Here is a 15,434-nt window from a genome sequence, read left to right as displayed (position 1 = left end):
GGACTAAAAATCATGGGATTTTTAGTTTCATCACAGTTGGAGGGCCAAAGTTGCCCACCCTTGCTTTACACAGTAAACCATGTCCTAGACACACACACCAATAATTTATTTTTTAACTCCGTGCCACCAGCCCTTTAACTGGGTCTTGACATCAGGAGGGGGAGTCCTGATCATGTGATTGGCTATATAATAGTTCTAAACTACACCGCATACAGCATTCCCACCAAAATAACAAAGGAGGGTGCTTGTAGTGAAGCAACGGATGGTGCCGTTTTGTAACAAATCACAAACAGAAGAAGGTTTACCAGCATTCCATGATGAAGAAATCAGTGTAGATTTATTTACATAGCGACTTATAGGTCAAAGAGCCAACATTTCGGTCCCATGCAAGGTCCCTTCCTTTAAAATGACACATTGACCTATGATACTAATACCTTGAGGAAGAGACCATGTGTGGCCCTGAAATGTTGACCTAGGTGACGCTTTGTAAATTTACACTGATTTCTTTATCATGGAGTACTGGTGACCCTTCTTCCATTTGTGCCGTGATAGGTTGTCACAGTGATGTCTATATAAAGTTGATGAATCTGTAAGTGATGTGTCATTCTGAGCCTGATCAAGGGGACCCCCTGAGGCCCCGAAAGCGCTTGCATTGAATGGCAATGTGCCATTAAATGAATTATTGATTTATTACTACGGTGTGCCGGTGACATTATTTTCTTCTTCTGTGGTATACACGGTGCCGTCCGTGGTCACTACAAGCACCCACCCATACGGGTTCTCTCGGGTAAGGAGTGCAGCAAGACCTCTGTTTCTTAAAGGTTGTCACAGTGGACACATAAGGTCCCGTTCAGCTGCCTCCCAATCATTTTTGGTGACAGGGAGTTGTCTGAGACCGCTCAATTAGTGTGAGATCCGCACATAACGGAGCCCCATGGATGCATATATGCAGCAGCCAGGTGTCAGGGCCACTAGCCATGCTGCTGCATATATGGAAAGGGCCATAGGCAGTCTCCTATTTCAGGCAGCTGAAGAGGGTCGGAGGTGGAGTGTTTGGGCTGCATATAAATGCTCTGGCTTGCATCAGATGGCAAGTACAGACTACACAGAGAAATACTTGCAATTTTAGCGTAGTGCAGCCATTGTATTACACCTGCTGCAGAGGTAAAATTTTACAGGGGTTTTATATCTGTAAAATGATTGTTGATTCATTGCTGTTAATAAGAAAACAAAATAACTGCTGATTATGTGCAGCTACCCTTCCCAGTGTCCATATCAGAGTGGTTGGAATAGCCACTGAGTCATAGAGTGAATCAGCAAACACGGGCTTGTTAATTGGCATATATGTGTTCACATCAAAGCCTGGCCCTTAGATTGGGCTTTCAAACAGAGTTGCGTAGGCACAAGGGACTGAACTGCATCATAGACTTTCTACCTAGTGGATGAGGCAATCATTGCTACGTTTGGTCCACCTAGATAGATCAGTTTAACTGTTCACATCTGAATGTGACCGATGTTTCTTTTACTCAAAGTAGTTTATGAAAGTTTTGTAGCCATCTTTGTGCTGGACCTGATTGGTCATGAAGCCCAATGTAATATAAAGGGATTCTCCATATTTTAAGGTACTCTCCACTCTAGGGAAAGCTATATATGTTACAGGGACTTTAGCCTTTGCCATAACCTCCTGATCAGTCTTGGTGTCGTAATAAGAAATTCTGCACAGCTTCACACTGCTCCGAAATGGAGGCTGTACTAAATAGACTCAAAAGATAAGAAGCTGCAGTCCCACATAAATATCCGATGATGAAATGGGTCATTCTGACCAAGGACCCAATGCTTAGTTATGGAATCCAAAGAGAAACACAATCCAGTATTTCTCACGGCCCAGGCTTCTACTCCCTTCCTATACCCAGCTTGGGCCGTGAGAAATACTGGATTTGTGTTTCTCTTTGGATTCCATATCTAAGCATTGGGTCCTTGGTCAGAATGATTTTGAATTTAATTAAAACAAATGATTTAATTATTTTAACTCCATGCAGAATCATGATACTCCACTCTTTTGGGGTGGGGGGGTTAGCTCCAATTTACAAGTACGGGGACAGGAGGGCGGTACTTAGAGTTATATGCTCAACTTTTTATGTGACGCTGGGCAATAAGGAAGCTAGGAAGGTTCAAGAAAAAGCTCAGTGAGGCAAGGCGTATCCAAGCTGAACTTTTATCGGAAAACTAGAATTTTGCATATTATTTCAGTACTTTTTAGGTATTTTTGTGATGTGTCCCTGTTTATGCACCTGTATGCCAGATTTAAAAAAGCTCTTCCCTCTCTAGCTAAATGTACTGTGAAATAATTCATTCTCAAAGATCATAACAAAGACTCTAAAGTCTGGTTTTAATCTGTTTCTAGCATCTTAGAAGCACCTAGTGTGTGTTTACATTAGAGGGCTGCTAGGCTGTCAAGATCTTCATAGGGAAAAGCTGTGATTTCAGTGCCTGTGTTGTGACCTTGTTCAAAAGCACTGATGTACCCATAAAATATTTTATTTCAGACTGGGAAGAACACGTTATATGAAGACCGGGCAATAGATGACCTTGGGAAACTTTACGATCCCTGCTTCTTGTTACCTCTCTTCAGTGAGCTGCTCAGACCAGGTAACTGATCTTCACCAGCCATTCTCAACTAGGGTCCCATGGAGCACTAAGGGTTCCTCCAGAAGTTGCTAAGGGTCCCTTGCGCATTAGGGGATTGATCTTCGCTCTGATGGTACCTGCGTAGTTGCTTGGTCAATATCTCTTGTATTGTGGGTGATTCTTCCTATGCTAGGGAGTCCTTTTCACTCCCACAGGCCACCAATATAAAGTGGCACTTTTCCATTGACCATCAATGTATGGGGTCTAAAAATGATCTGCCCTGGGTATCAGATACTCTAGGTACACAATGGTCTTTGTCGTTTATATTATCAATACATGTACAACTTACTGATCACCCTGTCAGCTGTAAATATAATCATTCATAGTGGAGGTTCCCTGAGATCTAAAAAGAAACTAAAAATTTCTCTATCGATCCGTCGTTGCAGCTCTACTCCAGGGTAAAACGGTTGCAAGGCTTATCTACACACTGGCTGCTTACAGCAGGGAGGCAATCGCATGATCAGGAAATGACAATAAACTGGTAACTGCAGGGAGGCAATCACCTGGTCAGGAAATGACAGTCGACTGGTTACATTGGAGAGCCAATCACATGACCAGAAAACAACAATCGGCTGGTTCCAGAAGAGAGGCAGTCACATGATCATGAGACAACATACCTGGGGGGGACTTCTCTACAATACAGAACGCATCTGTACAAGAAAGACATTTCAAATGTTTCAGAAAATCATAGCTGTCTGCTGGTTGTCATTTTATTAACCTTGAATACTGAAAAATGGCCTGGCCAGGAAGGGGGTGAAACACTATGGCCTTTAAGTGGTTAATACTAATCAAAAGAATTTTTAGAGAAATCATAAATATAAAACTTGATAAGTGTATATTATATATGTTATGTAAGTGGAGATTCTGTTACCAATACATATGCTTGGTTGCATTTTGATTTCGTAGCTAAAGGGTGCAACTGACCTTCCTATTGATGTTTTATATAATGAATGCGTTTATTTTTGGAGAAGGTTGCCGTGTCTTTTTGACGTCAGACCGGAGAAGATGAGTCACTCCAATAACTCAGTCTGGCCTTGTGCTCTTCCACTGTGTTTGAAAAACCTTGAATGACAGAGTGCCTGTGACACCGTGTAAATTATGCTTTGCATCAGAGATCCACATCTTGAATGCTTTTCTTGTATCTTGGCTTTGATAGGACTCTATTGCATTCTTTTCCTTCTTTTCATCTCAACATATCTATTTTTTCAAAAGGTACTTACAAATGTTAGACAATCATTGTCCTATACCTGCAATTTTCTCAGAACCTGAAGCCGAAGAAGGCAATTATGGACTGTGGCAATAACATCAGATGCACTCGGCAGGGTGGATGTTTTGGCCAGATAGCGTCTTAGTTTTGTAGCTCTTCCAATAAACATGATTATAACAGTAATGGCAGTGGTGTTTATTCAGTCCTCCCAGCATCATCTTTAACCAGTTGACATCCGCGGTGTTAAACCCCCTTCCCATCCAGGCCATTTTTCAGTATTCAGCGCTGCGGTACTTTGACTGACATTTATTCCGTCATGCAGCGCTGTACTGAAATGAATTTTATACCCTTTTTTGGGGACAGATAGAGCTTTCTTTTGGTGGTATTTATTCACCACTGGGGGTTTTATTTTTTTACTATATTAAGGAAAAATTACCGAAATTAAAAAAAAAAAACAGTTTCCCCTATATTAAATGATAAAACATTTATTATTACCCAATTTTTTGGTAAAATATAAAAGACGGGGTCACGTCGGGTAAAAAGACACCAAAAATGTCAAGCCTTAAAATTGCGTGCGCGCGCAAAACCGCAAAAAACAAGATAATACAAAATTGGCCATAGGCGACGCTTTAAAAGCTGTTACCGCTCATCAGTTTAGTGTTATCAGTGATTGATGGCCCTAAAATGATTGCTCTCACTGCGACGTTCGCGGCGATATGTAACATGTGTAGCGCAATTGTCATTTTTGCACGCTGGGGCACCGGACGCGTATTTACGTTTATAGGCGCGTAAACGTGGGGGTGGGGGAGTTAAACATTTTGGGGTTTTTTTTCCCCTTTTTTATATCTGACTTTTATTTTATTTTACTTTTTTATATGTGACTTTTATTTATTTTTATTTGTATTAATTTTTTTGCACTCATCGTTATTGCTATTATATAGGGGGATCACCTGTCAGATGACTGACAGGTGAATGCGGACGCAAACGAGCACATATAGGCGATCGGCGGGCTATGGACCCGCTGATCGCCTATATGTGAAACACCCGGTACCGGGTGTTCGCATTGGACGGGTCTTTTCTGCCCGTGCGTGCCCGCTAGGGGGCGCGCGCGAGCAGAAAAAAAATCCCGCCAATGCGACAGTGCCGTCCGTCCGTTTTTCTACTGCGGACGGCAAGAGGTTAAGCTTCCACACTGCTCTTGTTCATCTGTTGGATCACTGATTTTAATCCCTGGGTAATCTCCTTTTGACAGTGAATATTGGCGCTTTCCAAGGAATAATGACTTTATCGTACCCACATAACATTTTTCAGGCCTGGCAATTGGCTGCTTGGGTCCAAGAATTGCATCTTGGGACTAAGGATAGAAATTCAGATGGTCTCCCATACCCACAACTAGTAGATATTTTCGAGAGCTTTAACAGACAAACTGAGCGGTGAGGGAGGTCAGTGAAGAGGCAAACTGATTCTCTTTACAGTGACGCTAAACTCAGGAGGTAAATCTTAAAAATACATTCAAGTACCTTAACTATTAACAAGAATGGATCTTATTTGTGTGTCACTCGGCTGTAGATCCTCAAATCATCTCTGAATTGGTGCCGACGCTGTCCTTCCTTCTGGAGGGGGGCTACTTTTGTTCCCCATGGTCCCTGTGTGTGTTGTAAAGTAGCCACTGCTCCAAGCTCACTCCCGTCATGGACTACAATGTCATATTTAGTTTACTAATTTGTACTGAGATTGTAGTCCATCACAGGAGTGAGTTTGCAGTGGTCCCCCATGGCCCTTGTGTGTGTTGTAAAGTAGTCACCGCTCCAAGCTCGCTCCTGTGATGGACTACAATCTCATGTTCAATTTACTAGTTTGTATTGAGATTGTCACAGGAGTGAGCTTGGAGAGGTGACTACTTTACAACACACACAGGGACCATGGGGAACAAAAGTAGCCCCCCTCCAGAAGGAAGGGCAGTGTCAGCACCAATTCAGAGATTTGAGGATCTATAGCCGAGTGATACACAAATAAGATACATTTTTGGGAATAGTTAAGGTACTGGAATGTATTTTTAGGATTTGACGCCTGAGTTTAGTGTCACTTTAAGATGTTTCTGTCTCTGCAGATCGGTAGAGGGGTGTGTGTCCCTCTTCTGACACATTCAGGTCTATCTTTTACAAAACAGCTTCCTGGAAGAGAAAAGTTTGTTTATAGATGAGATTATTATCTAGCATCTGTGGGTAGGTAGGCAAACAAAATCCAGTATGATTCATCATGTATCATTACTCTTTCTGTCCTTTGTCTACTGCAGAGCTGGTTGTGGATTGTGTGAAGTTCGTGGAGGTCAACGCTTTAGGTCTGACCCTGGCAGCACTCAGTAGTTACGATTACAGCATGCGAGCGGCAGCCAATTACGTCTTGGGGTCCTTCATCTCCCACTTGGAAGCAGCTCGTTTTCGAGATAAGAAGCAGGTGAGCAGTTGGCAGCACTTAGGTCTGCTGAATCTGTGGGACTTTACCTAGGATATAACAATATAATTCCCAGTCTTTCCCCCCTACCGCACACCCCCCCTCTCCTGCTTACCTTGTTGCAGGGAGGAGGCTGTGAGCCACGATCATCTAGTGGCGATTAGTAATGTCTGCTGCAGACCTTACTAATCTAATCAATCCTTTCGGCCAGCGTTTAGCGAAGTCGCCGGCCGAAAGGATCCGAGTGCCGACACAGAAGCAGCTATGCGGTCTGCATCCGACAGAGATGTAGCTGCTCCCGCAAGTCTGGTACGCGGTCTGTGGCCGCGTACCAGACTTGTGAGCTGGCTGCGGGCCACATAGTACCGGGCCGCAACTGGCACGCGGGCCGGTACTTTGAGACCACTGATTTAAAGAGTCTCTGTCAGGACATTCAGTTTAACTAAAATATTCCCACAAGATTATATGTGCATGTAATGTATTTCATTCTTATTTACCTATAAAAGCCTCCATTGTGTAGACATCTAAAACACCTAATACTGGTGCTGTGTGCCGCCATTTTGGGTGTGATGTAGGCAACCCCAGCAGACTCGGGGCTGTTACTCAAGTGATACTCTATAGCATTCCCCTTCAGTCCCTCCCCTGCAGCTGCATGGATGATTATGTATGGGAGATGAAGAGAAGGACAGTGAAGCCGGGCCAGCACAAAGAATAATTGTACACTTCCAGGAGAGGAGAAGGTTATGACGTGCAAGAAGAGGGAGGGGTTTTGCTAGGGATTTGACTGTCCTGGAGTAGTCAGATTTTTTCTAGCAAGTTCAAAGTCACCTTACAAGTGAATAAAAATTAAGTTATAGAAATGAGAAGCACTGCAAGTAAGCACTAAAAATATGTTTTTGTGCTTTTATCTGCACTTTAAGTGGGTGACGGGGTCTCTTTTATGAAATAAAAATTACCACAGCCTGCATGGGCCAAAATGACCAGGCTTGGTGTCTGGAGCTGCCTAGCTCTGGTTATACACCTGTTAGGATAAAGGACAGCCAATATACCATATTGGATGAGCAAACTATAATGGCCTGCAAGTCTCAGGTGTGTAGAGACTATTTCTATCTGTCCTCCCTATTTGCTACTAGTACCAGTAAACAGCTTTTTGAAGATGAATAATCCATTCAACGTTTCCTCCTGCACAGCTGCAGTATCTGCTGGATGTTGTAAAGAATGGAATTCGGCAGGAGAATCTCCGGCTCGCTTACATACTGGGGCTGTATGGTGCCAGGGTCGCCCAGCTGATCCTCAGACCTGGTAAGCTTTTAATTTGTTCTTGTATATTGGCTGTAAAGGGCTGACATGGTGAAGGTTAAATTACTTCAACCTGGCCTTCCCTTTTCTCTTCCACAACAGATGAACACATGTACATAAAGGTGAACCGCTTCCTTCTGTCTCACGAGTACCTGGATCTGAAGAAAGTTCCGGACTTCTATAGATTGTTTTACAGCTTTGACACAGAGGTCAGTGGCTGTTTATTGTCTGCATGTCTGATTACACACACATCAGGTACATTGTCACAGAATCATGTGTTTGTCCTAACAGCACAAGGTGGAGCGTGAATGGATTCTGGGATTGCTGAGTGATGGAATGAGGGACAAGCATTGCTATGAGCTCTATGATTACCAGAGGATATTTATGGTCATTATGGCTTTTTATAACAGCCATCTGAGTGATGAAACATCTCAAGTAAGATTTCTGATGTGTTATCCTTGTTTGAAATGGAGGACATGCTCATTAAAATTGTTTTTTCTCTCTTCTTATCTTGACCTTCTTATCTTCTGTTGAGCTAACTTCCTTTTCTCTTCCCCTTTTCTTCTTTCTCTTCCCCTTCCCCTTCTCTTCTCTTCCCCTTCCCTTTTCTTCCCCTACTCTTCTCCTTTTCTTTTCCTTCTATCCTCCTTATCTTTTGCTTTTGTCTTATCCATCCCCTTCTTGTCTATTTCTCTTTACTTTCTCTTCTCCTTTCCTGCTCTTAACCTTCTGTTCTGTACTTCTTCTTCTGGTTCTCTTCTCTTTCCTCCCTTTTCACCTCTTTTCCCGTCTTTTGACTCCCCCCTATGCTTCTTCTCCTTATCTTCTTTTCTTTTTGCTTCCATTCACTTCTCCTTCTCTTCTCTATCCCTTCTCGTTGGCTTTCTCTTACTTTTATCCTTCTCTTTCCTTCCATTCCTTCTCTTGTCTGTGTTCCTTCTCATGCTCTTCTTCTTCTTTCTTTTCTCTTCACCTTCTCTCTTCTCTATCCCTTCTCATATTTTATTTTTCTTCCTTTTATCTTTCTTACCTCTCCTTTTCCTTCTCCTCCCTGTTTTCCTTATTCTTTCCCGCCTTTTATTTTTATTTCCATTCTGATTATTCCATCTCTGCTTCTCTCTGTTATTTTTCACTCACATTTCTTCCTCACTTCCTTATCTTCCATTTTCTTTTGCTGACCATCCTATTCTTTTTGCTTTGCAAATTCTTAATTTGCTATTTCACTCCACTGTGTTCTTCTCATGCAATTCTTTTCTTGTCACTACGTTTCCATCTCTTTTCATCCTATGCATTTTTTTCCCCTGCACTTATCTTTCTTTCCCAGTGTATTACTTTTTTAGTGTTCTTTTCTTTTCTCCTTTTCTATCACTTCGCTCGTGATCATCCCTATTGCTTTTAGTTGCTCTCTCTGCATAGATTTATTACGTTGTTGTATCTAATTTCTGTTACATTTTATGTAACAGAATCTGGTTCTGGAAATTCTTATGAAGGCCTCCAAAGTGCCAAAGGCAGCCTATGAGCTTACAAGAGACCACAGCCTGCTGTCCTGGATACAGAACATTCTGGAGAAAAGGTACGTTGGTTGAGATGGAGGTATATATGCTACAATCTGCTTCCAAAACAAGTCCTGCAGTGATAATTGTAACGCATACATAATATTTCAAGTGCATTTGGTTTCTGAAGGTTCAGAATATTGAAAAAAGTCATTCAGTATGAGTCCGTTTACAAACCTGTTTCATATTTGTTGATGAAAGGGAATACCCATTTAAGGAGCCTCTGATATCTGTTCTAGGAGGCTTTTAAATCTGTTATGTAAATTAAATCTGTGTGGTACTAAAAACTTTTAAGTTAAAACTGAACTTCAGGCAGATGAATGCAGCCGTGAATTCATCAATACACAGTTATACACCGATAGCGTTTTTTCAGTATCAAGTACGAGTACCGATATATTTTATTTCGGTACTCGCCGATACCGAATACTGATACCGGAAGTCCCATTGAGGAAGCCAGGCGGCGTGTAATGACTTGTCACCTGGCTTCCTGATTGGCCAGCTTCTCGACCAATCAGGAGGCCGGGCAGCGAGTCATTACACGGCACCCGGCTTCCTGATTGGCCGGGAAGCCGTCTCCATGCTCCCTGGTGACCAGGGAGCATGAAGCCAGCTTTCTGGCCAATCAGGAAGCCAGGGGGCTGGTAATGACTCACCGTCTGGCTTCCTGATTTGCCAACCTTCCGAGTGAGCATGAACCAGGCTTCCCAGCCAATCAGGAAGCTGTGCAGCATATAATGACTCGCTGCCCAGGCTTCCTGATACCAGAAGCTCGGGTATCGCGGTAGGCATTGGAGCATTTCGGCGAATATTAGTACTCGCCCAAATACTCGGTATCGGCACCGATAATAGTATCGGTATCGGTGCATCCCTAGTGCATGCTATCAAGCCGCATCTTTAGTTCATAAACTTCAAGTTTACCTACAAAATGAGGATGTGGGTACAATGTATTGGCAGTGGAAGGTTTCCAAACATACACCGCAAATAATTATATCTGAGTTGTTACACGCAGTTTAGTGTCATATTTAAATGGTGGGACAATGATACTCACACAGCTGATGCTTTGCATGAATGCATTGTGTTACTGTAATGGAAAGTTACAGCTTTCATGAAGTCCTTCAGTGTTACTTAATAATTCTGGTTAAGTAGTCTACATTTTAATCTTTAGGTATGTTGAGAATAAAACGTTGGGAAGTGTAATAACATTAGTGACCAATTTATGGTTAACCAACTTGGGGAAGAAAGAGAAGACCAAATCAAAAGAAGAGAAGAAGCCGAATGGACCGGCAGAGCATGAGAAGTTTCTTCCCATCCATCTAGTGAATGAGATCTTTGGAGTTTTGATGGTTCTGCTCAGACACATGAGGTAGGTGGCTTTCTTGCTTTTTACCTTCATCGAGATGTCTTTTGGGACAAATGTAATATATTTGTACTTTATATTTTCTGTGAGAGGAACTTTCTCCAGTTGGCTTTGTTCGCATTAGAGCAAAATCAATGGTGTGCAAAATATTTAAATACTTGAATTCTGCAAGTCACAGTAAAGGTTTAAATGAAGCAAGAGTGAGGAGGGGTAAATTCACTTTGGAAATTAATTGAATTGCTGGCATCTTGGAAAAGTCACACCTCGGCCTGATTCATAATGGTGGAAGGCTTGTTGGTGTGTACGGCGTGCTTTGCACCTTATCTGCTCATCCATGTCTGTCTTTGTCATTAAACTCTCTATTACAGGCAATCGTGGTCCCAGCTATATATTGCTGTAGTTTAAGACCTCATGCACACGGACGGCTGAACCAGTACAACGTATCAACATATTTCCCTCTGCCAGGAAGCCACAGGTGTTGCATACAGCCTCCAATAGAAGTCAATGGCTGTAGGCAGGTATATGCTGAAACTTGTATACAGCCACATATGTGTGCAGATTTAAATCCCTGGCTCAGGTTTACAGTGTGTGTGGTTTCAGTCTGTACGCATATGCGGCTGTATGCAAATAGCAGCACATACCCGCGGTCAGTCACTGGCAGGGAAAATACATTGATATTTACATTGTACAGGTGTAGCTGCTGGTGTGCTTGTAGCCTTAAAGGGATATGTACTTGTAGATCTACTTGTATAGATTTACACAACATAACATAAACATATTCCTAGTAAAAAAAAAAAAATGTGCTCTCCTGTCTTAGAGGATTTCATGCTCAGAGACTCACATGCGATATATCACTCATTGTACCTGAACACCGTAGACATTTAATTTTGTGCTGCATGACGTTAAACAGGTAATTCAATCAAGTCAGCATTGCTTCTGCATTTTAGCCTCACATCTGACCCATATGACACCAGCAATCAGTCTTGGTGGTCTGTGAGCATCTTTTGTAACTTTTAGTATGTCTCACACTCTGGAGCGGTGATGGGCAACCTCAATGCTACAGATGGCAGCAACTAATATGTCCCGGGTGTGTAGTTCTTCTTACAGCCTCGCCTACTAAGCCTTATAGGTTAAAAGTCCGTGGCTTGGTACTTTGGTTTGGTTTGAAATTCATATATGATATTATCTAGACCAGGGGTAGGCAACCTCATCAAGAAACTGCAAACACTATCATGTGTCTGGGTGTCAAACCTGTGGCTGTCAGTGGCTCATGGGACTTTTAGTTCCATAAAAGCATGAGTGCAAAGGATGCCTACCCCTGATCTAGACTGTGGTAGAAGATGAAGGAATATGCACATCTATCACTAGTATGTACCCACACCACAAATGTGATGTGTTTATTGGCATCACAGGAGAACATGGTGATGACATGAAGGATGCCATCACGCCTCCACACCTGGCCTTTTGGCTGGAGTTGGGTTTTTTAAATCCAGAGGTTTCCTTTTTGTAATCATAAAAGTAATTGTACAATTTCTAGTTTGTTGAACCCCCTGTGCACATACTTGTTTTATATTTGAGTTCAATTAGAAGCACAAGGAACATTTGTGGCATCTTCTACAGCATTTATTTTCATTTTCTTCCCATGACAGGACAAATTTGGATAGCACCCACCACCTCCAGTATTTCTGTGCATTGAGCTCAGTTCTGCGGTACCGCTCACATGTGTTGACAGCCTTTAAGGAAATGGGTAGGTTTGCTGTTAACGAGCAAGTGTTTTCAAGCAAGAATGCCCTACTCCTGCTGCACAAGTGGAGCACCATCGAGAGAGACCTTGAGCTGCAAGAGAGACTCGGCACACTGGCCAAAGAGTACAAAGTCAAAGAACTTATAAGTAAGTTATCTGTCATTTTGTCCTCGCTCATCTCTCTGTTCTAGATAGTGTAATAGATTGTAGTAGGAGTTGCAGGTAAGTTTAAGCTATTACGAGTGTGATTGGTGAGGGAAGAGGGGTGGCATGACTTCTGAATGGTCTCAAGTATCCCTGACTGATGTCAAACTGATGACACAGGCGCTACATGCACTTATCTAGCTCATATGTGTGCAGTGGCCAGATGTAGAAGAGCCGGTTTGTAGAAATATTGCAGTAAAGCTATACAACTATTGATAGAGAAGATCAAGTCTTGTAACATATGTCATACAGCCTAATACCCAGACTAGATACCTTCCGCAAAGTATGGTCTCCATCATTAAATGTAGTTTTTACATTCCAGCAATGCAGGTACCTATGTTTGACTCAATGGGTTCTTTCAGTCCCTGTACAGCATAGCTCACACTGGGAGCAGCAGAATGAGCTCCCAGTGTGGAAGGAAGCACGCTGAGAGATGTGCTCATCCGTCTGCTACTTCTCCTTTCATTGTCCAATCACAGACTGGGGGAGGGGCAAGACCTGTAAAAGTTGCGCAAAATCAGGTTTATTGCTCTTTCAGATGGGGCTGCGCGGTGTGGCAGGAGCATGTACATTTGAGAACGGAATGGATAGAAATCACTTGGCGGGTAAAACAGCTCCTATATATTTATTTCACTGATTTATTTAGCTGTTTGCATGAAGTTCAGCGTCAGTGCAACTGAAGCCAAAACTCTTTTATTTTACGTTTTGGATAGAAGAAAGAGGGATTAGAACACCCGTTTTTATTGCCGTCTATGTCCCCATTAGGGAGATTCACCCCCAATATATGTCCTGGTGACTGTTATACCTAAAAGTGAAAGTGTTTTGATGCATTGTCATCAGAACAGGAATAGATAGGAAATCGTCCAATAGGGACACTAGTTCTGGTGACCAGAAGGGATTTTTCTCAGTTTGGAGGGATTTCCTCTCACTTGTGGCTATTGGACAGGAAATAAGGAAATCTCCCCAATAGGACACGGAAATGAAAAAGCTGGCAGGGGTTATAACCCCCTCTTACTATATCCAAAAGTAAAAACAGTTTTGACTTCTTACAATGCTGTTTTAACACCTCTCTGGGCAGCTCAAATCATGCAAATGTAATCAACACCTTACCTCCATGAGGTCTCTGACCCCATGCGGGTTATGATAAACAGGTTATGTTGATTGGAGCAGCATTCACCATATTTAGTCCCAAAGTCCTTTTGACCTGAGAAAGCTGGTTGGATGACCAGTGAAACGTCTTCAAGAAAAATACAGGAAGTCCAGTTGCCTTGATTTATTTTTTACAGCTATATCATGACGTGGATGAATGAGAACCTTCACAGGCAAGTTTTGACTTCGGTACGGCTTAAGGACCTAATATTAACCTTCTTTCTAAAGACCAATAATGAGCAATTCTCTTTCACAAACTGCCATAAGGGAGGGGGTGCTTTGGGTCTCATCATGGCTCCTTCATTCATGCCATGGTTTTCTTGTCCCTGGAGTACTGGGTGAGGTCTTGAATGGTTGCCACTCATGAATTGTAATAGGACAAGGCTGGCAGTGAGGAGTTTGATATTTGTTCTCCCATTTATGTAAGATGTAATTACTCTGAATTCAGATGGTTTAGCGATAAGAAAGGAGACATGTGCTGTGAACAGGATGTGGACTGACAGTAAAGATTCTTTCTGAATTGATTTATTCATCAATTAAAAGCAAAACAACTTTAAATGTGTTTCTTCGTGTTCTACTGAAGCGCCATCAATAAGGAGCTAAAAAAAGATTGGCTCTATTTTCAGTAAACCCGTCATGGAATCTTTCACTGCTGGAGACAATTATACATTTCACTGAATTTTCATGGTTTTTCTTTCTCCTAATTGATTCTTTTGTTTTTATCCTTTTAACATAGATGCCAAAATTGCAATATATGTTTCAAGGACCCTTTGCTGCCCAAATATTCTACATCAAGAGAGCCTGTCCCTTTGTCCATTTAGGGCAGGGACAGTGTCTGCTGATATTTATACTCGCCCATATGCACACCTTTCCTGCCACACAGCTCAATCAGAACCATTGGTCTGTTGCCGTAATGGAGCAGGACCTCGGAGTATGCAGTGGCATAACAATAATCATAGCAGCCCATGCAGTTGCTATGGGGCCTGGGGGTGGAAGGGGGCCCCATTAGGGATTGCAGAAGTTGCTGTTGTCCCTGTACCTCTTATGACATTTCCAATCAAGAAGACCTGACATCAGATGTACAGGAGGATGTAGACAGCTCTCCTACTACCTGCGCTCTTTTGCTGCTTCCCGGCTCAATCAGAACCATCGGTCTGTTCCCCTAATGGAGCAGGTTTCGAGGTATGCGGGAGCATGTGACCTTCCTCATTTGACAGTATCCAAGTCTCATGGGTCAGTTGTTAGGCCCGAACACTGTCACATGGGAGGCTTGTGACATCATCCACCCAGCTGACTTTCAACACTGGAGCTTATGCTGGGGGAACTGCTGCAGCAGGGAGGGAGTATGGATGGGTCAGAGAGTACAGCTTGGCCATACACACTGGGCTGAACAAGAGAAATCGCTGGGTTCCCCCATCCACACTAAACAGCATGGTTAGATGAATCTTCCCTGCTGACTATTGTATGACGGCAGCCAGCGCCCATAGCTGATTGGTTGCCGTCACTGCTCAGCCTACTTGTCTTACGTCTACCTCTTTTGATTTTTTAATTGAAGTTTGTTGAGCTGGGTGGTGTTGGCGGGGCCACCTGTGGTTTGCATTTCGGCCGATTCAGAGGAATTAGCCACATTTTTAGCATATGGCTACCCTCAATCTCCTAAAAAGGACAACAACAAGGACACAGCAATAAGAAAAAATACCTGATCAGGGTTCTAACCCTGCACCACTCTGTCTAAAACTACAAAATAAAATTGCAGTTTGCAGCAGCATTAAAGTAGTA

At 42.7% G+C, this 15,434-nt stretch overlaps 1 protein-coding gene across 1 annotated transcript in view; it reads left to right on the top strand.

Moving 5' to 3' along the window:
- Positions 1 to 15,434, top strand: part of URB1 (URB1 ribosome biogenesis 1 homolog (S. cerevisiae)) — a 65,952-nt gene that overhangs the window by 47,347 nt on the left and 3,171 nt on the right. The window contains exons 30-37 of the mRNA XM_018565002.1: positions 2,547 to 2,649; positions 6,192 to 6,352; positions 7,540 to 7,651; positions 7,751 to 7,857; positions 7,940 to 8,083; positions 9,112 to 9,221; positions 10,367 to 10,564; positions 12,208 to 12,449. Of these exons, the coding sequence (XP_018420504.1) occupies positions 2,547 to 2,649; positions 6,192 to 6,352; positions 7,540 to 7,651; positions 7,751 to 7,857; positions 7,940 to 8,083; positions 9,112 to 9,221; positions 10,367 to 10,564; positions 12,208 to 12,449 (1,177 nt within the window). The remainder of the gene's footprint in view (positions 1 to 2,546; positions 2,650 to 6,191; positions 6,353 to 7,539; positions 7,652 to 7,750; positions 7,858 to 7,939; positions 8,084 to 9,111; positions 9,222 to 10,366; positions 10,565 to 12,207; positions 12,450 to 15,434) is intronic.

The sequence above is a fragment of the Nanorana parkeri genome, unplaced genomic scaffold, assembly GCF_000935625.1.
Source record: "Nanorana parkeri isolate BGI_ZX_2015 unplaced genomic scaffold, ASM93562v1 scaffold805, whole genome shotgun sequence".
NCBI lineage: Eukaryota > Metazoa > Chordata > Amphibia > Anura > Dicroglossidae > Nanorana > Nanorana parkeri.
This window is presented reverse-complemented; position numbering and strand designations above follow the sequence as displayed.